This window comes from Zychaea mexicana (genome assembly GCF_025766255.1).
Source record: "Zychaea mexicana strain RSA 1403 chromosome Unknown BDB00scaffold_103, whole genome shotgun sequence".
In the NCBI taxonomy this organism is placed as follows: Eukaryota; Fungi; Mucoromycota; class Mucoromycetes; order Mucorales; family Lichtheimiaceae; genus Zychaea; species Zychaea mexicana.
In genome coordinates this window covers 42,290-62,829 of record NW_026516766.1, presented here as the reverse complement: position 1 = coordinate 62,829, position 20,540 = coordinate 42,290, and the positions used below count along the sequence as shown (strand labels likewise).

The window sequence follows — 20,540 nt, the reverse complement described above, 5'->3', positions numbered from 1 at the left end:
ATAGATGCATTGCTAGCCTGAAACTGTTCTACCTTTTCCTCCTCTTTTTTGTCTACTTAATAAATAACTCGCAAAAGTCATGACGATCAATGAGACCAATCGGTTACCATCCTTACCAACTGAAATTCAAGATCCCATTTTGACATTATTGACATTTCGAGAGCGAATACGGTGTAGCACTGTTTGTAAATCCTGGCAAGCCATGATTTTGTGCAGACACGATATGTGGCAAAACCTGTCGACAGACGACCAGCATACTATAGTGCCTCACTTGGTACCTTACCGGCGCTATATCGAAGCATCATCTGTTAGACGCGTACATTTAGGAGAGTTTGCTGAAGACTGTTGGCCATCCGTAGCCAAATTTCTGTTGGTAGAGCTAAAATGCGATGCGATCCAAGATGGTAGCGTTTCTTTTCTTTACGCTTTTACATAATCTACTATGTCTTGATAACTCTGTTCCGCACACCAGCTTTGTAGAAAACTATCAGCGATGATTGCTCCCTATATACTAACGATCAATATTCATATAGTTCACGTGCGGTCAGAGTGCCTTACAAAAAACATCGTCAGGTCTTTACTTGACAGATGCGGCAAGACGTTGACTCGCATCTATTTTGCTCCTCCACGCCGCAACGAAACAATACTTACCCGATGGAAAACCGATGTCACGCCAGATATATTCATGCGACAATGCCCGAACTTGACAAGCTTTACATTTGTATTTTCGATAAATCTCAATGATCGGGAAGAGTGGGCACCGACAATACCATCATCGATCAAGAACTCTCATTTGACGGAACTTACGCTCGGTGTAAATAGAAAATTTGACCCAGAACCGTTTCTTCAAGCGGCACCCAATTTGGAACAACTTGCACTACTATTTCCCGATATCAACATGCTTACTGGTCCAGCATTTGCTTCACTGTTGGGTCAGCATTGTCCACGGTTAACGTCGCTTCTATTGACGTATTTTACAGACCATCCTGGTGAATTTGATATCACTAAGTTGCATCTTCCAAGAAAAAGTGATATACCGCGACGACAACGACTACAATCTTCGCACCAGCAATTCATAGACAATAGACTAGCAGCAACAACGCGTGGAGGTTTGACGGATCTCTTGCTACATGACTCTGTGAACTTATTCCGCCAAATGGGTGTTTTCCTATTGCATCACTTTGTCCAACACCAGCACAGCGTTTTGAAACGGCTCGACCTCTCGGGCAACACGTTTTCCGAGCACCAGTTAATGAGAGAAGTATGTCGCTACGAATGTCCTTCATTGACACATCTGACTGTACGTCACGGCAGCGCAGACGCAATGAATTTGATACAACAGTTCATTTCACCTCGCTGTGTTCCCAATCTCCGGTCGCTACATATACAAGACTTAGGCCCTTTCACCGATGATCTGCTGCTTGGTGTACCCTACACGGTTGAAGAGTTCATTTTGGAGGATTCCTATGATGTAACGGAAGAAGGGCTTGTTCGTTTCTTGAAATCACGCCGTACGACACTGCGCAAGATTGGCATTATAGGAACGGTACGAGCTTTCGATCCCGATGTGCTGCATCATGCCATTGCTTCCTCAGACAATGTTATTGACGAGTTGATCATTGATCATCCTCTTGGTACTGTTTTAACACTTGTGCCCCATATGATCAAGTTTTACGATATTATGCTGGAAGCGGGTAAGCGGATGCAAAATATTCAGCTCAGTTTTGATGAAACCTGCTGGAATCCGTCCAACGTTCTTAAATCCGTGCAAGGCAAAACGTTCCTGAACAAGTTGGATCGTGTGGCACAGGAATGGAGATTTCATTTTGACAACTGGGGTACCATCACCCATGAAGAATATAGACAGAGAAAAAGAACCAAGTAAACAAATTATACTTTGTACCTGTGTAATGGATTAATCCTAGGCTGAAGAATGCATGAAAGGAAGTTTTCGTTTTTGCACACAGAGGTTCCCCGTATAAAACTATCTCTGAAAAGATTGAAGTTACTGAGGGTTGAAAGTTAACGAGAGTCGGGCAATCGTGGTAGTCGAAATACTCATTGACGTGATTCTTTTTTCCCGTTTCTATCCTTTTTGATGCTGTTTTATAGGCCTACTGGATGATGTTTGATACATAACAAGATACTGTATGTTTGACTAATGATGCTTTTCTGGCAACCTGTACCATAGCTTTATTGTATACCATATAAGTTACACTATATAGATCAAAGTACACAATCATACAAGTACAGGCGCATAGCTCATCGATGAATAATACTGAACATAATCACGAAATGTAGATAGACCCCTGAATCTGGTGTCTTCTTAGCAGATAGTTATTCAATGACCACAGTGGGTTCGCTAGACATGATTTCGTACACGCGGTTGCTTGCAATGAACTGCTTCCCTATCTTTTATAACAGCAGATCAAGCGACTTTTTCAGCTGAAACAGCACGATTGCGTTGGTGCAGAAAATATGTATTATATATGTATGGTATAAGATATACAGATAATAGTATGAGAGGGAGTGGATATGCTCTACATGAAAGAAAATTATTAAGTACACGACAAAGAAACAAAAAGGGCTACTACAATGATGTATTATATAGAACTACTACTATTACTTTTTTTTTCTGCTTTCATTCAAGGTTCAATGTCATGACTAAGCTTGCGAACTTCATCAGCATTAGAGGAATGAAGCTCAGCACACAAAAAGTACACCTCATCATCCCGTTCAAACGAGTACCGACGGGCCAAGTTCTGGAACGTCAGCACACGTTTAATGACCGTAGCAGTAATCCGATGTTTTCTAAAGTTCACCAACGGTTGCTTCAAAACGGGCGACGTGAAATGCGAGTTGGTGACATTGTTGGCCTGATAAATGCGATGATGGTCATGACTTGGCTGGATATAAGGCTGCTGTTCTGAATTGAACACCAAATCCGACAAGTAGATACCCAGAAAGGGGATACAGCCACCAAAGGGGATCTTGATCTTGGTCTTTGTGAATGCGTGGTGGTTCGTGCCTGGCATTTCGATTTGGACTTCGACAGGGGACATGCCGTAGTCTTCGGCCACTTGGGTCATGCTGTCACGAATATTCTTCCAGTTCTTCATGGGCGAGGTGAAAGCAGAGAGTTGGTCGAGGATGCGCATCTCGTGTGATCCGACGCGGTCCCATGTTCTTTTCAGTCGAGATACGGCGGGTGATTGGAGACCCAGAAGGATCTGCACCAATGTGGCAAAATTGCAGTAAAGCTTGCATTTCTGTTTACACAAACAAACACATGAGTAAGTTCTTATTAGTTACATAATCCTGGGGTAACTTTTACCTGAGCAAGACGGATGAACTTTTCGACCACCTTGACACGCTCATCCAAAGCTCGGGTATGCACAATCTCGCTCGCAACCCATTGGCAAACATCATTGAACCGTTTGATGACTTGTTCAATACCACCATGATTCTCGCCACGCGCCAAACGCATCTGTCGTGTCCGTCGCGTATAATTGATCCGATCACGCTCAATCAAATCATCCTCGTCCTCTTCTTCTTCGGCAGTAAACTCGCTCATATCATCCAGAGCATCCGTATTGCCCATCTTGGTCCATCGACAATGTACCATTTCCTCCCAATCAATGTTCAACAACACCTGCGCTTCGACCAAACAAAGCTGACGCGCCATACGCTCGGATCGGTAGTACAGGATAAACGATCTTGGATGGTCGGATGATCTACGCATCATCATGGAGGGTGTTGTTGTCATGGAAGGTGCATTGCTGTTCATGAGTTGAGGTTTGGGCAAGTCCAATTCAACAATGCGTTGAGGTGTTCGCGGTGGTGTCCCCAATCCGACTTCAGCAGACGTAACCGACATGCGTGCTTGATGCGTCTTGTTACTATCACTCGCAGTCATTGTTGTTGTTGTCTCATCTCCTCCTTCAGTTGTCGTCGTGTCCACTTCTTGGATCTGTAGTACGGGTCCTTCTTCTTCTTCTCCTTCAACACCACCAAGATCACCCGATGTAATGGATCGTCGTGCAAGTTGACTGAGATACACGGGGCCGCTGTGTCCTTTCCGTCTTTGGATCGTTGATGTACGACGAGCTTGTAGTTGGTTGTCACTGCCGTTAATTTCGTCTTCACCAGCAACACTATCGCTGACCTGGCTACCCTCTCCAGCACGTAGTTGTTGGGCAACGATGTTAACGGTCGACTGTTGTTGTTGTTGTTGCTGCGACTGGCCGTTGCTAGTTTTCACAATTTCAGTAGGATGAACGTGGGTGTCACGAGCTGGACCCAAGATCCGTCGCGTGGATTGCTGCTGCTGCTGCTGTTGTTGTGGATAAGCAAACTTCCACCCTTCCTTCACATTTCGCTTTGTCGGCGTCTTGGTCGTTGTTCCCGGTACGTCACTCTGTGCGGCTACTGGGCTTTGTTGCTGTTGCTGTCGTGCTCGCGCGGTGACAGAGGCAGCCTCTTCTAACGGCTGACGTCGAGGATGATCGTTCACAGATAATTCCTGTACAATATCTTCCTCTGATGGTGATGTCGATGGCTTGTTGACAAGTTCAGAACCGCTTTGAATCGATGCCGAAGACGTGGGCACTTTGGCCAACAAAGAGCTTTCCCCTGAAACAGCCGACGATGGAGAGAAAAACTCGGCACGATTTTGCTCTTCTTCCTCTTCCCGCCTTCGTCTTTCGCGCTCCAACCGGATCGCCAATTGCTCTTCTGTTGGCGTCGTCGTCGTTGTCTTTTCGTTTTCATCTTCCGAATAGTCGTCTTGACTCAACTCATCATCCGTTGTTCCTGGCGACAAGGCACTTTCCAATGAGTCATCCGTAACAACACTTGCTTGAGAAGACAAGTCAGCACCCTCGGCGGATGCTGGTAAAGTGGCGGTATCGTGTGCTTGCTGATCCATAGCCTTCTTTTGCTGTTCCATCCGACGCAGATAGGATGCCTTGACCGCCTCAATATCCTGTTGCTTGCTATGTCTTCCAAATCTCGTGATAGACGTGCTCGATACATTCCGTCGAATGGGTGGGTGACCACCACTACCACCATTCATACCAGCAGTGTCGTTGTTGCTGTTGCCGCTAACACCATTGAAATGACTGGGTGTCAATGCACGCTCCACACCAGCAGCCGCACCGGTGGCCGTAGCAGTATTACGCACACTACCTACCACTACCACAGGCGCCGACCCGGTATCTTGTACTGCCATATTCCCATGGTGCCGATCACTGATATTGACACTGCTTACAATGGCGGTCTTGCGTCGTATCGGGCTTTGTGCCAGTTTGGCCCGAACCATTTCTTCCACCCGTTCCTGTTCCTGGGTCGGTGGTGGCGGGGCAATGACTTTGACACGTTCCGATTCGGCCGAGCTGAGATAATATACTTTTTTAAGCCGACGCACTACTCGTTTTAGACTCTTGACGATCCGCTGGTCCCGGGGAGATTGTTTGATTAAAGGATGGAACGGTAGGGAGTTGAGAAACGAGGTTAGGATGATACGTAAGTCGCGCGAGGGTATAAAGTCGTGTACGAAGTAGTTCAATAACCAATGGCGCATCACCACAAATGTTCTATATATACATATATAAAAAGGATTAGTGTTATATTTCTCTTTTGAGCGTTGGCCAATGAATTGATTATATTTACCTGACGCGAACAATACTTCTTTGTGCTTCCTCGCTTTCTAGACCCCATCGGAATCGCAGTATAAGCAGCTTGCACAGTTGAGTAGGCGAAATAAATGTGCGGTATGTCAAGAAAAAGTCGGTCATGAACGTATAATCTTTTTTTTTGTAAGACCAGCGGTTAGATATATACACGCACGTTACACTTGATGATAAACTTGACAGTTTCAGGTTCCAACAACTGCAGAAAATAATTTACCTAATGAAATTGTCAGCTTTTCAACAAGTTTCTCGACCGTCGCAGCTTCAATGACTTTGGGAACATCCACCGACTGCACCGAAGCCTGATCGTCGTCAATCACACGACGATGCTGGCGGTGTTGTTGTTTATCTCGTTTGCTGCCATTACTACTCGTACTTCTCCGACCAAACTTGAACAACATGGATCCACCTCGTTCCTTATCCCCATAATAATTAGGGTCCGTACTACTGCTACTACTGCTGCTGTTTCCAAATCGAAGCACACTGTCGGGTCGTGGCAGATGCTGTTTACTTTTGTTTCGTAATGGAAGCAATAATTGGCTCGACCATCGAGGCATACGAGACTTGTTGTTACCATTCGGTTGTGCAGCGGAAGGATCGAGAGAGGATGCAGTTGTTGTATTCGACGAGAACCCCTTGATTGTCTTGTTGCTGCTGGCAGCAGCAGAAGCAGGGATTGATGAAGATTGCATGGAAGTAAGAGATGGCGTTGTCAATGCTGTTGAAGGTGGATGATAGTCAAAAGTGGATAGCTTCTTGCCCGCTGCTGATGTGGTGGCCATGGATGCTGAAAGCACTTGTGGATCTAATCCCCACATAATGATCCGGTCATCATCGTCTGATGTCAACAAGTCGAAAATGGCGGGTGGATAGCCAATGAAAACAAGTGGAGGAGCAATATCGTAGCGTCGACCGGGATGTTGTTCAGATGTAATGGATGGTGGAATAGATGCAATTTCGTGGTAATGGGATGGGTCGTTGGCAGTGAATATGGAGGATGAAAATGATACTGGCCGTGGTTTCTTTTCGAGATTTCGTCTTGTCACTACTACTGCTCCTGATGAAGATGCTGCAGGAGGAGGAGGAGAAGGCGTTTTTGTTGTGAATGCAGTTTCATCAAAGAAGTCGCTGAATTCGCTGACGACGGGTATATCCGGCAAACTGAAACTCACTGTAGGCTTTGTTGTTGTTGTTGTTGTAGATGATGCTGCTGGTTGCTGCTGTGGATGTGTCGACGACGATGAAAATGATGGTATCATGGCTGTAGTGGTCGTGGTATAATTGTTGAATGACGCTGACGATGTGGATGGATCCATCATCGTTCCTCTTGCATGGCTATTATGACCGACATTCTCGAAAGCAGAATCGACAAGATTTGTAATCGCTTGCTTGTTGTTTTCTTTGCTTGTACTTGGAGTGGGTGTTTGTACCAACAAGGAAGCTGACGCTGGTGGGATCGCATTACTTTGCACAGATCGACTTGTGATCGACACAAACCCATCCTCCTCTCCATGCGCTTGTTCTGTTGTTTCTTCCAAAGTACTACTGGTCGAGGGTTGCTGATGATAAGCCGCGACTTGACGTTCCCAAAAGATTTTTGATTCTGTATATTCTCGCACACCAAACACAGTTGCCAGTGCTGCTCGTTCACGACCTCCTTCACTGTTGTCATTCATGAGCTCTGGAGGAATGAGGGAATTGTTGCGTTTGCGACGTGGACCGGGAATGGCGGTCTCTTGCGGAAGTGGAATGTCTGTTGTCATGGCCGCGGCTTTATTGTATTGTTGTTGCGATTCGGTGTCGTCGTTGTTGTCGCTATTATGCGGCGGTATCATTTCGGAAGAAGCGTGATTGTTTCCGCGGGCGCCAGCGCCGTTGCTACTGCTGGTTTTTGTTGGAAGAAAGGAGAAAGTAATGGCCATGGGAGGGGGCAGGGGCAGGCAGGGGGGTTGTTGGTTGGTAGTAGGATAAGAGGAAAATGAGAGAGAGAGAGAGAGGGGCCGTTAGTTCAAAGTGTTTGAGCGTTTATAAATTATAACCTCAACCGCGTTTACGTGCGTGTCTGTATATGATAATTATTTGAGAGCGCGCGCGAACACGTTTTCGTAGCACTTTACCTTGCGGCATCGCTGTTGGGTGGCATTGAATAGAGACGATCCATTGTCCTGGTCCATGGCGAAATGGGCCGTTCATCATTAAACCTATTTTCAGCAGCATCCATTGTGTGTAGTTGTTTGTTGTTGTTTGGGTGTTCGTTGGTGCTGTGAGGCTGAGAAAGAGACGCTTCAGGACGGATGATGTTTGTTTATAGTGTAAGCCTTTGTTGTTGTTTACTGCAGCATGTAATACATGTACTATAAGCAAGGGGGTATATATGGTATAGAAAGCCCACACCTTGCACGCGTGTGTAAAGAAGAAAAAAGAAAGAAAGAGTTCTCGAAAACCAGAAAGGACGTGCGCCTTTTCTATATATACGGGACCCACTTTTTTTTCCCCTTCGCTACTTCACATGATCCATTGACGTTTTTGAACTATTTGACGTAGCACCATTCCACGCGCCCAGACTCGCCAGCTGTCACACGTTTATATCCTCTACTATACTCCAACACAACATGAACAATAGAAAGACGACAGGCCATATTTCTTTTACAATGGCTGATGGCTCTGCTATACTGGTAATGCAGATCAAGATGTGCCAGGCTATACAGTAATACTCTGTTACTCTTGAAAACAAAGAGGGCATAGAGTGCCATCGATCTACAACGAAGAAGACAAAGTGCCACCTAGTAGTCTAACCCCGACAATAATAACAACAACAACGACAAAACAGCTAATGAATATCACTTTAATTGGGTGCACCCCCAAACTGAGTTTGCATTTCATCATCATCATCATCATCTTCTTCTTCATTATTAACTTATCCACTTTATATTACTTATACAGCGCAAAGGCGTGTTGATGTCTTGGAGAGAGAAGGGACCGCGTGGTCTCGACGTAGCACAAAATGACTCGATCAGTTTTTTTCTCTTTGGGGTTACGCACAGCCAATACCTTGGGTGCCCGCAGTCCAAAGAACACGACAGCTACTACATCTTCCTCACATATCTTGTACAGATACGTGTTGTACTTGTGGTATGATATACGAGGATACTACACTTGTATACAAAATCGAGTCTTTCTGTGACGTATAAGGTGCACTCTAATATCTTGTTCCCATAATGGGTGATGATCTACAGGGGCAAAGCTATGTTTTTTACAGTGTAGAAAGCTTATTAGCGATGAAGGTGCAGATCACTTCTTCATTAGCCGCTACCTTCTATGTCTTTGTCTCCTATATGGTACGTTACATCAAGACGTTGGTTCCAGAACATCAAAAGATAATGTATGGCTAACTTTCAATATCGAGCTATTACAAGACGACAGCAAAGAAGAATGTGGCTCCTTGCTGAACCTGCGAGGGTAACAGAAGAGTCATGACTACACAAGAAATAACCTGAGATATGAGACACTTTACACCAATGTGTATGCAACTCAGCTAAAACTTAAGGAAAAACACCCGCCACACAACGCATTAAATTTTTCCTTTTTCACCCCCACACTCTACATAAGTTTAAACAACCCAATGGCAAAAGCAAAAGCAGGACAAAAGCGACAACAGCAACAACAGTCAATCGCTTTAGAAAAACAAAACAAAAAACAGAAACAAACAACGATACCCGATTCTCCTTCTCTTGTAAGGCGTCTTTGTTGATAGAATGCGGTGGGATTCTGTGATTGCGATCAACTAAATTTGGAGCCCTCTATTGTCTACCTTTTAACGTAGGACGAACCCGCTACTACTGCTACTACATTAGGTAAATAAAAAAGAAAGGATTCGCGCGAATTATATAAGAATATAAATTTTTAAATGGGTTGCTTGGATTGTTTAGATCATGCAGAAGGCTTGTTTGACAATCTCGATGAGGAAATGGATCCTTCAGGACTCGACGATATTGTACGAGAGCTCGAACAAGGCAGTGATGACGAAGAAGAAGAAGAAGAAGAGGACGGCGACGACAACGACAACGACGAAGACGACGTACAGGCGATGAGTGAAGACGAACAATCTCCTTCAGAAGAAGAAGAAGATGAACGGATAAAAAAGCCAGCATCCAAACCAAAGTTCAGTGATCATTATATGGGTCAAATGACGCGCGCGTTTGGCTCAGATCTCGACAAGATTAGACAGGTAAAAGAGGGGAGTGGGAGTGGGGAAAAGAGTACAAGGATATCTGTAAGAGGTCATGTACTGAAAGATGAAGACAACAACAACATTTTCGCTTTATCGTTTAGGAACCTACTTTCAATGCTTCACAATTGCCTATCCTCATTGATTCACTCCAAGCTGGTGTCGACATTTTCTCGAATTTGGAACAAGAGATCATATTAGCTACTCAAGAATAAGCTCTTTGTTTTTTTGTCTTCCACCACCCTCTTTTTTCCTTCTCCTTCTCCTTCATCCATCTTTCATCCCCCACCTTTTTAACATGCATCATCACAAAAACATGTACCACAACCAATGCAAAAGCATGATCAAACCGAAAAAAAAAGTTTAGCATAAGAGGACGTTCTGTTTCTAGACGTTAATAATAAGCATTACTATTCATTATATTCAAACCAAGCTTACATCATGCGCGTAGGTATGTACTATACATGCTGTGTGTAGAGGGTATAAAGAAGAAAGAAGAGGGAACTTTACTACAACCGATAACGGAAATGTAAATCCATTCCATCCGTCCAATCCAACTCTTGACGGTTCTCGGTTTTTGGAGGCATTTGCCCTTGATCTTGCAACGTATCACGCCTTTTATTCTCGCGCTTGTTTAGATACCGAACAACCAAAAGCAATCCACAAACAATCAGGTCTGCAACAAGGTATCCAATCAATCCAGAATAGTATCTTGGCGCTTCTCTGGCCAACAGCATAATAGGTCCAATAAAATTCCCCATCGAATACGCAATAAGGAACGAGGTCATGAAAAACGTCCGTTTGGTAAATCCGGAGATATTGTTGAGGATGCATGCTTCAATGACAACGGAACACGGGGCAGGATTACTGAGAATAATACCAGCCATTTGGGCTGGACCCAGCGGCACAACGCACATTAGTATCAAACCCGTCATGGTGATAGCTAGCATGATGATAATGACGAAGCAGAATTGTTGGAAATAGCGATTGAGGAATATGGCAAGGTAGATAAGCAGAATTGTCGCGACACCGATTGGAACATTCAACAGAACGGAATTTAATTGCTATAGGATCATATATCATTAGCACCGTTCAATCGAGAGAAATAGATGGGGGTGGGATGGGCGGCTTCATGTCTATTAGGCAAAAAAAGAAAGCACAATGCTTTTACCGAGAACCCCATGCTATGGATCATCTGCGAACTGAACGTAGTTGAACAGGCCACTTGCAAGACAAATAACATTGTAATAAGGATGTAGCAGTAATAACGAGGATCACGCAAGGATTCTTTGATATGATCAAGGTTGATACGATGGGTGACGACCGTACCGTTCTCTAATAGGCGTGCATCCATCAGTTTTTTTTCTTGTTCAGAAAGTCGGAACCAGCGTGAATAAGGTGTATCTGGTAGAAACACAAATAGCAAGATGCCGAACAGGACAGTGATACTGCCCCAGATGATCATGAGCCATTTCCACGCACGCATGCCCGCGAGACCGTCCATGTAGCCAATGGCGTATCCGAATAAACCAGAGGTGGACATGCCGATAAAGTTTGCGGCCATCAGCACGCCAAGCCAGAATACTTGTTCGTGTCTGCGATAAAATATAGAGACGAGCAGATAGCCACTAAAAAAAAATAAAGGACGTTTGTTTGACATGTTTCTTTTTCTGTATGCTATTAATATACATAAATTACCTGCATAAGCTGGTGCTTTCAAAGAATCCAATCAAGAACCGCAAAGCTAACAACTGAGGATAATCAGTTACTAGAGCTGTACACCCTACGGAGATGCCCCAGAAAACAGTGAACGTCCCAAAATATTTGGCAATGGGAAGTCTTTGGAATAAGTATATATTGGGAATCTTTTTAAAAAGGGGAGGTACAAAACAAGTAGGACATGTAAATGTTTAGAACACGAAGTTTACAGGTTGGCAGGGAAAAGGTATAGAGAACTTACTTGAACCACCATAAGTCCAATAAAAAAGATAGCACTCGATAGACTGAACTGAGTGCCAGTTAAATCGACATCTTCGTAGAGTCCAAGAACGGCAGAGTAGTTTAATGCGAACTTGTCAATAAACTGTATAATCAGTTCAAGTACGGTATGTATGTTAAAACAAAGGAGATAGTAAGTGGCTTTAGTCCAGCGAGCTCTTCTACACATACGAACTATAGTATATCAGAAAAAAAACTTACCTGAATGACGGTTACGCCCATCAGAATAGGAAACAAGGCCCAGCTGATCTTTCTCGAAAGTCGTTGATCGGCTTCCTTGTCATATTCATCATCGACATATCCACGCGTGGAAGGACATTCTTCTTGTTCTTGTTTGCTTTCTTGGACCTTTTCCTTGAGTCTAGTAAGTACATATATTTCAAAAGTTAATATTAACTGCAGAGAGCACACGATGTCCTGTCAACTGTAGTACTTTATCATCGACATTTTGTTGCCTTCTTCAGGAGAGGTGATGATGAATAGGGTTGTGTACTAGGATTATTAAGTCAAGATAAAGAGAGAAAAGTATACATGAAAGGAGGACAAGATTGTCCCTCTTGTGAGAGGGGGCGATGTTTAGGGTTCTTATATACGCACATACGCACAAAGAAAGTAGACTGTGGCTGTTGATCTGCATCCCAAAACAAAATCGTTTTCATGCATGCATCGAGGCGCCCCTGGGTCGGGTCTGGAAAAAGAAGCGCCGAACGGGGCGAGAAGGAACGGGAGCCGAACAGTAAGCCACCCCAGGAAGGAGGATTCTACCCGAAACTTTTTTTTTCTGCTTTTAAGGGTTTTCTTTTTCTCTTTACTATTGGGGATCAGACATTTCGCTTTATATACACACACACAGAGAGAGACCAGGAAAGAAAAAAATGTCTACATACGAAAAGAAAGGAACTTACCGCAAAGGCAACAACCGTAAAAAGGCACAAGCTCACCAAAACACAACAGCATGGAAACCCAACAAAAACTCGAAAAAGACGCGCGAGATCAATGCCCTACCAGTATATGGATTATGTCAACGATGCACCGATGTCATTCTGTGGCGCAAAAAGTATCGCAAATACAAGCCTTTGACTGCTTTAAAAAAGTGGTAAGTTTCTTTTTTTTTTGGGGGATTTCTTTTGGGTACGTTTTACTGACAGGATTCAATAATAGCACGAACTGTCAAGAAAAAGCAATTAAAGAAGCCTACCATGTCCTTTGCAACAATTGTGCAAGCGATAAAAAAGTGTGTGCGAAATGTTTGGAAAGCAAAGAGATCATTACAAAGTAAGACTTGATTGCAAGGAAAGTCACTGGGTGAGGATAAAGAGAGAGAGAGTTTTCTAATGGTATAATCTTTCTTGAATATAATAGCAAAGAGGATATCAAAACAAATGAAGATGAGGTTAGAGAACAACAGGAACAAGAACGCTTGTTAAAGATGATGCCGTTGCGGCAGCAGCGAAGCTATTTACGAAAACTCGAACGCGGTGACGATGTGCCAGAGCTCAATCCCGATGATTTCGAGGATAGCGATTTCGATTTCGGCAGTGATTTCGACAGTGAGGAAGAAGAAGAAGAAGAAGACGGCGACTTTAGCAAAGACCGAGAGGATGACGATAGTGATTACGACGACGACGACGACGAGGAAAAGAAGGACAAGGTGATAGATGCATTGGCTGACAAGACAAAAATCAGTCTAAAGGTTTAAAGAAAGAAAAGGAAAAAGTGTATGTAATAGTTACTTGTATATATATACCCGTAATTAGCGAAAAAGTAACAGAAAGCTTGTATATTAATCATCATCCATCATCCATTAATCCCTTCATTATTATTTGTTCTTTTTGTTATTTACGTATTACATCTTCTTTATACTGAATTGCATTACAAAGAAAAAGGTCTAAATTTTCTATATTTTATCGTCATCACGACCCGTACCATCATCGGAAGGAATAGCACCATCGTTTTGCAATATGTCTTACTGTTTCTGTGAAACTATCCCATCTCTCCAATCCATTACGAGGCTGCATGTATCCTCGCAATGAGTGTCCAAAATTTCCATCATCTTCAACTGGCGTGACCTATTTCGAGTAGATGAGTCTCTTTTTTTTGTGTCAACGCGTATATATCTCTCTCTCTCTCTCTCTGTGTTACCATTAGTTCAGTTCGCCTTGCTTGTGAATATTGTGCATCGATATCGCTCACAGTCACCAAAGTCTGATCTGCCAGATATCGGGCTTCATCCCGGAACGAGACTTCAAGGAGATCCATGGTAGTTGATTTAGACAAATCGAACGATGGCGGGCAATAAAAGTCTGAATAACTAAAAGAGTTTCCATGGTATGTATGTCAGTTGAGACACTATGTAAATAGACTCAATCCGCATCCAACGTTTTTTTTTCGGTTTTTACCCTGTAAGTTCGCATTGATCAACAAGCGAATGCAGAGAGGCGGGAAGGTTTGCTTGGGAATAAAACTCTGGTACTTTTCCCATATCTTTCCCATTGAAAGCAATGTATGTTTTGGCCAGTAACCGCACATCGACGTTGCTATAGAATAGGGATCAAAGGATTCAGTAAGAATGTGCTACTTTAAGCGTGTTCATCGACTTTTTACCCTGCTAGCGCAATCAGATCAATCGTTGCGCGCTTTCGTTCTCCTTCTGCCTTTTCCAACAAGAGCGAACCATCCTCTTGAACCAAAAACTCGACTCGAACACGATGCAGTGCATTAGCGTCGTTGTTACTACTGGGAGGAGGTGGTGGTGGTGTATACAGAGACGCCATTTCCAAGTTCACCAGATCATTCCTGTTGACATATTCCAATACAACAGATCGTCTATGGATACCATGGTCACTGGTGACTGGGAGTAATGGTGCAGTGATATTTGAAGGAGGTTGCCTGCCCCAATAAATATGTTATTTGAGTAAAACAGGAAACCGATAAGGATGCTTTCTATATAAAACTTACATGCCAAAGAATATACGTCGACTACGGGACGTGTTAGCAGTGTATTTTTGGAGTGCTTGAGCATCGAATATGGTATTTTGAGGAGCCGTAAGCATGGGTGACGTCTTCGACTTTAGGTTTTCGTAAAGAACTGCACCGAATCTTCGTGGATGATAGAGTTAGATATCTTTGTGTACGCTTTTTGCCCGTCGAGAAAAAGGTTTATTTTTACCTAGCTTCCAGATGAACGTTCGAGTCGCTATCTTCAGAGCCGATGTGTTGCTTCAGCAACGCTTTGATATCGGTTCCAGATGCCGCGTTTTGATTACTACTACCCATTATTAGCTATTTGAGGCTTTGTACGCACTTTACACATCCGTATACTTTCATAATGAGCATAATAACACAAACATACCTGCTCCAGTTTCCAAGGATGTTATAAAAGGAAAGCTGTCCTGGACTTGATATGTGTGGCTTTAACCGCCAAAGAAGGAAACGTGTTATTAACCTTTACCATTTTCATCAAGCCACTGTAAGGAGCAATCATCTTACATTGTTCTTATCCGGAAGAGCTCTCACTCGACTCCAACCAAAGGGTTTACTTGTAAGTGACATTGCTTGGGAATCATGTACTGGCACAAACTCGAGTTGTTGATGGAGCTGTGTAACGTTCGCAAAGGTATAGTCTGCGGCACCTAATGAGCTTTTTTTCGTGATATCAAGTTCACTTAATGCTTGTGCCATCAGCAACTTTGCTTGATCCATGGATTGGTACGACAAGCTTGTGAATGTAAACTAGAGCACAGTACATCCATGTGAGTATCTATGCATACTCCTCCTTCCACCCCCCCTTCGCTTACTATGTACCTTGTCGTTGCTAGTAGAAATATACGTTCCGCTTTGCTTGGATACGTTGGGAATAATCGGCATCACCCTGGCAACCACGTCTTCAAATGTGACCCCTTGCTTCAACTGAGATGACAATGACACGTCTTCTTGAATAAGCTTCAAATTCTTTTTAATTTCTTGCTGCGCCTTGGCGACATTTTGCGGTAATCCTTCAACGACATATTGACCCTCATCCACCATGATGGAGATATGCACATCATTGGCTTGCTCGATATTTCGAAGCGTCACGCCTTCATCGCTAATGAATAAGAACAATTCTGGCTTGGTCGTCTTGAAATAAATCGCGACGGCGTCACGTTTCCGCTTCAGTTCGGCTTGTTGGATCATTTCTCGCGACGGGAACCCCCAATGGTCGCTGACAATAAGTCTCAACAAGTCGGCTTTTTTCGCCCTATAGGGTACGATCACGCGCTTGTTGCAATGTGTCTTTAAATAAAGGCGTAACTGTGGGACAGTAAACGATTGCTCGAGTGCTGAACATATCGCTTGGTAGTTTTTGTCTTTAATGGCTCGTGGTATACCGCTGGGTCGATGGGATTCGATCGACTCGAGTAGATCTTGGTCAAAGGTGTTGTTGTTGTGTTGCTGTCGCAAGTGACAGCATGAGCTTAACTGGCGCTGGCGATTATAACGATCGAAACATGGACGGGGTTGAAGGGTATGTTGTGCGTTTCGCATAGTCGCCAATCGCGTGTTAGGTAGTCGAAGCAGCCACGATCGTGTGAATGACATTGACATTTTTGACGTTGGAGCGAAATAGCCAAAAAAAAATAATCAAATAGTAAATAACAACAGCGTGCAGAAATCTAAAGTGTATATATACACACACACACAAAAAGCCCCGCTGTTCTTTTTTTATAGCCGCGCGCGGATGGGGAAACGAACTTGCCCACTGAACCTTTCTTTTTTCTTCTTCCACAACTACAATGAGCAACAACGACGTAAACAGCAGCAACAGGAGTCATCAACGCCAACCAGACGATCGTGAACGATCAACTACACCTGAATCTCCTCCACCACCTCCAATTAAAGTAAAATAAAAAGAAAAAGAAATCTTTCCCCCCCACACCTTTCCCCTTTACTGCCAGTAACAACAACCAAACCAAAAAAACTGCGATTCGTGTAATCTTTGGAACTGACAATCTTACTCTCGTCTCTCTTCTCGCGCGCCGCGTTTAAACGTGTCTACCTCTACTGCCTCGCTCTATAATCCTTTTTTTTTTTTGGTTTTTGCTTTAAAAACCTTTGCCAAAACAAAAACTTTAGCCAATTGCTGCAACAAAGTTACAAGCATTCTCAGTCGGTACAAACAAGAAGACGCCTTACCAAAAACACAAGGAAGAAAACGAAATGAAGAAAAAGGTGAGCTTTAGGGGACAACTTGACGACATGCACTAAAGAATAGAGACTGACACGGTACATGTTTTTGTATACTGTGCAGAAAGAGACAGAAGAAGCAGCCAAAGTATATGCTGAATTCGTAGCGTCTTTTGAAGACCCTCACAACCATAAGCGTAGCACAAAGTCGTCTTTTGTAAAGTCAAGAAGCGTGGTATCTCGAGGTAAACTAGGTTTCTCTACTATCTATCATGACTATTCATAAAACTTACAAAAGAAAAAAGTAGATTCGGATGAACAACAACCTTCTTCATCTTCTCCGTTATCGCTCGAACAGAAGCAGTCGCAACAAAGCTCATCACAACCACCATCCACACTATCTCCCTCCACGACTACATCCAAACCTCCTTCTTCTTCTTCTTCGTATAAACCAATGCCTTTTATCAAAGCTGGAGAAGCATCCAAACCGAAACCTACCATGACCCTGTCGTCGCGAGCGAAACAACAACAAAAGCTACAGCAGCAACAACAGCAGGAAGAAGACGATGACGATGAAGAAAATGATGTGAGCAACCCTCCCCTTTTCTCTAAAAGACATCAAATATGCGCGCGAACTTTTATTTATATGATGGATGGTCTCTGTTAAAAGGCATTGGCACTGAAAGAAGCTCGGGCACAAAAGAAACGAAACTTGGATATTTTCTTGGAGGAAATCAAAAGGTTTGATATATGCTTGCTTTATCGATCTTTGATACCCGGGGGGGATGAACTAACTAAACCTTTATAGAGAACAAGAGGATCGCGAGGATCGACTTAAAGTAAAACAAATGCGATCCGGGACTTCAATTGGATCAGCAGAACCAGTGCCTTCATCAGGAATTACATTAAGAGCAGGTACAGTGGTATTTCTATATAACCTATGGGGATATCCGTATGGTTATTAACGTGTACCTTTAGCTTTTGAAGAGAACGCTGGCTCCCACGATACGGGTGATCCAGCAACCACTAACCTCTATGTCGGCAATATCAATCCAACGGTAAAAAAGAGACTTTTTGCTTGTTTTTCAAAAACAGACACATGTGCTATCAGAATACTGATACTGTGAATAGGTCAATGAAATAATGCTTTGTCACGAATTTGCAAGATTTGGACCTATCGCATCCGTCAAAATCATGTGGCCACGCACGCAAGAAGAGCATGACCGGAACCGAAACTGTGGATTTGTAAGTTTCATGAGTCGTCCCGATGCAGAGCAGGCTTTGAGAAACTTGGATGGCAAGTCGTTCCATGATTATATCATGAAGGTTGGATGGGGAAAGGCGGTGCCTTTACCAGAGAAACCTGTTTTTGGTGAGTATTCAAGAAAGAGGAATTTACACAAAACGAACGTATATTCACTAAGCATATATATATATATATGTACCTATAACGCGTGTATTCATTTAGTGATGGATACTGGATCCAAGCTGGTACAAACAGGTTTACCGTTCAATGCGCAAATTATTGAGAACTCAAGTGGCGTGGTAAGTATATGGGAAGAAAAAAAAAGACTAGCTGTGATAATTTGTATGCTCTGCTAACTTGTTTTTAATAAAAAGTCTTCCAAACCGCGCGCCGAAGTGACAGTTGTCAAACCATCAGATATTCAACATGTCAAGGTCATCCATCGCATGATAGAGCGTGTAGTCAAGCATGGTTCAGCATTTGAGGTAAGAGCGTATTCTATGCTGGATACTGTATTCAAAAGAAAACGGGAAATAGCATAATAACTAACAAATATGATATCGACGGATTCTTAGGCTATTATCATGGAACGCGAGAAGAACAACCCAACATTTGCATTTCTTTTTGACAACATGGTAAGAAAGAAAGTTTCCGATAACACCGCCCCTCACCTGGCGCTAATCGTCCGCCTGTATCTCTGTTAACATGCCCCTTTCTTGGATAAACACAAGTCGGAAGAACATATATATTATCGATGGAAACTTTATTCGATCTTGCAAGGCGATACCAAATCAGAATGGCGAACAGAACCTTTCCAAATGTTTGAGGGTGGTGCTTGGTGGATCCCACCGGATGTGCCCTTTGATGATGAGGTACTATATCATAAAATGATGCTTCAACTTGTTAGCAAAAAGAAAGCATCATTTGGAACGAGCCATTTTTCTTAAAAAATGAAATTATATATAATGTAGGGTATGATGGATGCTTTAGTGGATTCAGAAGATGAAGAAAAAGAACGAATCCGGGAACATTTGCCCAAAGGTGTACTTGGAAAAATCGCTAGACAACGATTTGAAAGCATGCTTAGACAAATCACGTTTCAACGAGGATCCATTGCCTGTGCCATGGCATTTGCTATTGATCATGCAGATGCAGCAGACGAGGTATTTTTTGGGAGTTTTCATTATATATGCTGCTAGGTGTGGATAATGCACATGTTACATATAATTTGTATTTACATGCTTGTTTATTTAGGTGATAGACATCATCATCAAGTCATTGATTATACCAGAGACTCCACTCGCTGTGAAATTGGCCAGAATATATCTCGTCTCCGACATTTTGCATAATAGTGGCGCACATGTGGCTAATGCTTGGAAATATCGTATGAGGTAAGACCAACACACACACACACAGAAAGAGATACTTGAAATATTGGACCATTGTATTAAATTCGGCTTTATTTACGTAACACCATAGCTTCGAAAATCGACTGACACCAGTGTTCGAACACTTGAATGAAATATACAGATCCATCTCTGCTCGGCTGAAAGCTGAACAAGTTCGCGTAAGTTATAATAAATCATTATATGCCCCCCCAGGTACATTGAGTTTTTGAAAAATTAAACACGTCAAACTTGTTCTGGTTTTTTTTTCTATAGCGACATATCACCAATGTTCTTTCTGTGTGGGAAACATGGATGGTTTTCCCAAAACACCATATTGATCATTTGAAATCGACGTTTATGAAAAAGGGTGGATATATATCGCGAAGCCAATCACCGGAATCAAACACATCGATAACAAAAGACGATAATGATGGTGAAGTTGATGTGGACGGCGTACCATTGAACGTTGGCGAATTACCGTTCAAGACACAGGAAGCTGAGGATGACGACTTGGATGGTGAACCGATGGATGATGTAGACGGGGAGCCGATGGCAGATGATGACGAAGAGGATGTAGACGGTATACCGATGAATGATACTGGAGAAGACGTGGATGGAGAGCCAATGTACGATGAAGACGTGGATGGAGAACCTCTTTCAGATCTTGAGCATAGTGGTAGACAAAAGCAAGGAAATGAAGAGGAGATCAATGACATGTTTACGTAATCTAGGTTATTCAACATTGATCGAATATTTTTGTACATAATTAAAATGTATCACTGCTTTAATATATCGTGTGGTATTGGATGGCTTGCATATATCTGTGC

General features: G+C 43.1%; 8 protein-coding genes across 8 annotated transcripts; 5 read left to right on the top strand and 3 right to left on the bottom strand.

The window, feature by feature from the left end:
• Window positions 1–79: 79 nt before the first annotated feature.
• On the top strand, window positions 80–1,885 carry BDB00DRAFT_932523 (uncharacterized protein; the record flags this gene model as incomplete). The annotated part of the gene is made up of 2 exons (XM_053129084.1): window positions 80–404; window positions 534–1,885. 2 exons carry the CDS (start codon window positions 80–82, stop codon window positions 1,883–1,885), a joined length of 1,677 nt encoding a protein of 558 aa, XP_052974958.1.
• A 539-nt stretch (window positions 1,886–2,424) lies between these two features.
• On the bottom strand, window positions 2,425–8,113 carry BDB00DRAFT_847020 (uncharacterized protein). The gene is made up of 5 exons (XM_053125196.1): window positions 7,808–8,113; window positions 5,908–7,574; window positions 5,671–5,806; window positions 3,335–5,594; window positions 2,425–3,269 (listed from the first exon to the last, which is right to left on the bottom strand). The coding sequence occupies exons 1-5, from the start codon at window positions 7,909–7,911 to the stop codon at window positions 2,646–2,648; spliced, it is 4,791 nt and encodes a 1,596-aa protein (XP_052974957.1). The 5' UTR covers window positions 7,912–8,113; the 3' UTR covers window positions 2,425–2,645.
• Window positions 8,114–8,595: 482 nt separating this feature from the next.
• Window positions 8,596–9,280, top strand: BDB00DRAFT_847019 (uncharacterized protein). The gene is made up of 2 exons (XM_053125195.1): window positions 8,596–8,934; window positions 9,038–9,280. The coding sequence occupies exon 1, from the start codon at window positions 8,695–8,697 to the stop codon at window positions 8,872–8,874; it is 180 nt and encodes a 59-aa protein (XP_052974956.1). The 5' UTR covers window positions 8,596–8,694; the 3' UTR covers window positions 8,875–8,934; window positions 9,038–9,280.
• A 2-nt stretch (window positions 9,281–9,282) lies between these two features.
• Window positions 9,283–10,280, top strand: BDB00DRAFT_31271 (ribosome-assembly protein 3-domain-containing protein). Its single transcript, XM_053116886.1, has 3 exons — window positions 9,283–9,423; window positions 9,514–9,918; window positions 10,023–10,280. The coding sequence occupies exons 2-3, from the start codon at window positions 9,598–9,600 to the stop codon at window positions 10,131–10,133; spliced, it is 432 nt and encodes a 143-aa protein (XP_052974955.1). The 5' UTR covers window positions 9,283–9,423; window positions 9,514–9,597; the 3' UTR covers window positions 10,134–10,280.
• A 147-nt stretch (window positions 10,281–10,427) lies between these two features.
• BDB00DRAFT_877161 (major facilitator superfamily domain-containing protein) lies at window positions 10,428–12,575 on the bottom strand (the record flags this gene model as incomplete). The annotated part of the gene is made up of 6 exons (XM_053127573.1): window positions 10,428–10,982; window positions 11,090–11,546; window positions 11,617–11,783; window positions 11,879–12,001; window positions 12,118–12,277; window positions 12,514–12,575. The coding sequence occupies 6 exons, from the start codon at window positions 12,573–12,575 to the stop codon at window positions 10,428–10,430; spliced, it is 1,524 nt and encodes a 507-aa protein (XP_052974954.1).
• A 118-nt stretch (window positions 12,576–12,693) lies between these two features.
• Window positions 12,694–13,793, top strand: BDB00DRAFT_31171 (uncharacterized protein). The gene is made up of 3 exons (XM_053116882.1): window positions 12,694–13,012; window positions 13,078–13,191; window positions 13,279–13,793. Exons 1-3 carry the CDS (start codon window positions 12,792–12,794, stop codon window positions 13,613–13,615), a joined length of 672 nt encoding a protein of 223 aa, XP_052974953.1. The 5' UTR covers window positions 12,694–12,791; the 3' UTR covers window positions 13,616–13,793.
• A 263-nt stretch (window positions 13,794–14,056) lies between these two features.
• On the bottom strand, window positions 14,057–16,568 carry BDB00DRAFT_847002 (uncharacterized protein). The gene is made up of 7 exons (XM_053125194.1): window positions 15,721–16,568; window positions 15,406–15,648; window positions 15,269–15,327; window positions 15,086–15,181; window positions 14,875–15,015; window positions 14,258–14,805; window positions 14,057–14,176 (listed from the first exon to the last, which is right to left on the bottom strand). Exons 1-6 carry the CDS (start codon window positions 16,087–16,089, stop codon window positions 14,517–14,519), a joined length of 1,197 nt encoding a protein of 398 aa, XP_052974952.1. The 5' UTR covers window positions 16,090–16,568; the 3' UTR covers window positions 14,057–14,176; window positions 14,258–14,516.
• Window positions 16,569–16,635: 67 nt separating this feature from the next.
• On the top strand, window positions 16,636–20,540 carry BDB00DRAFT_846998 (uncharacterized protein). The gene is made up of 15 exons (XM_053125193.1): window positions 16,636–17,124; window positions 17,204–17,324; window positions 17,388–17,665; window positions 17,750–17,820; window positions 17,888–17,994; window positions 18,058–18,137; window positions 18,211–18,451; window positions 18,548–18,624; window positions 18,700–18,810; window positions 18,901–18,960; window positions 19,057–19,197; window positions 19,297–19,488; window positions 19,580–19,716; window positions 19,805–19,892; window positions 19,987–20,540. The coding sequence occupies exons 1-15, from the start codon at window positions 17,113–17,115 to the stop codon at window positions 20,437–20,439; spliced, it is 2,169 nt and encodes a 722-aa protein (XP_052974951.1). The 5' UTR covers window positions 16,636–17,112; the 3' UTR covers window positions 20,440–20,540.

Excerpts from the sequence above, each read along its gene's own strand:
- BDB00DRAFT_847020 (XM_053125196.1), bottom strand. The coding sequence starts at position 7,911 with ATGGATGCTGCTGAAAATAGGTTTAATGATGAACGGCCCATTTCGCCA. Across the intron at positions 5,807-5,907 it reads AAAGCTGACAATTTCATTAG|ATTATACGTTCATGACCGAC; the intron begins GTAAATTATTTT and ends ACAAAAAAAAAG. Across the intron at positions 5,595-5,670 it reads AGAAGTATTGTTCGCGTCAG|AACATTTGTGGTGATGCGCC; the intron begins GTAAATATAATC and ends ATGTATATATAG.
- BDB00DRAFT_847019 (XM_053125195.1), top strand. The coding sequence starts at position 8,695 with ATGACTCGATCAGTTTTTTTCTCTTTGGGGTTACGCACAGCCAATACC.
- BDB00DRAFT_31271 (XM_053116886.1), top strand. The coding sequence starts at position 9,598 with ATGGGTTGCTTGGATTGTTTAGATCATGCAGAAGGCTTGTTTGACAAT. Across the intron at positions 9,919-10,022 it reads ATCTCGACAAGATTAGACAG|GAACCTACTTTCAATGCTTC; the intron begins GTAAAAGAGGGG and ends TTTATCGTTTAG.
- BDB00DRAFT_31171 (XM_053116882.1), top strand. The coding sequence starts at position 12,792 with ATGTCTACATACGAAAAGAAAGGAACTTACCGCAAAGGCAACAACCGT. Across the intron at positions 13,013-13,077 it reads TTGACTGCTTTAAAAAAGTG|CACGAACTGTCAAGAAAAAG; the intron begins GTAAGTTTCTTT and ends ATTCAATAATAG. Across the intron at positions 13,192-13,278 it reads AGCAAAGAGATCATTACAAA|CAAAGAGGATATCAAAACAA; the intron begins GTAAGACTTGAT and ends TGAATATAATAG.
- BDB00DRAFT_847002 (XM_053125194.1), bottom strand. The coding sequence starts at position 16,089 with ATGATCCAACAAGCCGAACTGAAGCGGAAACGTGACGCCGTCGCGATT. Across the intron at positions 15,649-15,720 it reads TTTCTACTAGCAACGACAAG|TTTACATTCACAAGCTTGTC; the intron begins GTACATAGTAAG and ends ACTGTGCTCTAG. Across the intron at positions 15,016-15,085 it reads AACGTTCATCTGGAAGCTAG|ATTCGGTGCAGTTCTTTACG; the intron begins GTAAAAATAAAC and ends TCATCCACGAAG.
- BDB00DRAFT_846998 (XM_053125193.1), top strand. Across the intron at positions 17,325-17,387 it reads AAGAAGCGTGGTATCTCGAG|ATTCGGATGAACAACAACCT; the intron begins GTAAACTAGGTT and ends AGAAAAAAGTAG. Across the intron at positions 17,995-18,057 it reads AGGAATTACATTAAGAGCAG|CTTTTGAAGAGAACGCTGGC; the intron begins GTACAGTGGTAT and ends GTGTACCTTTAG.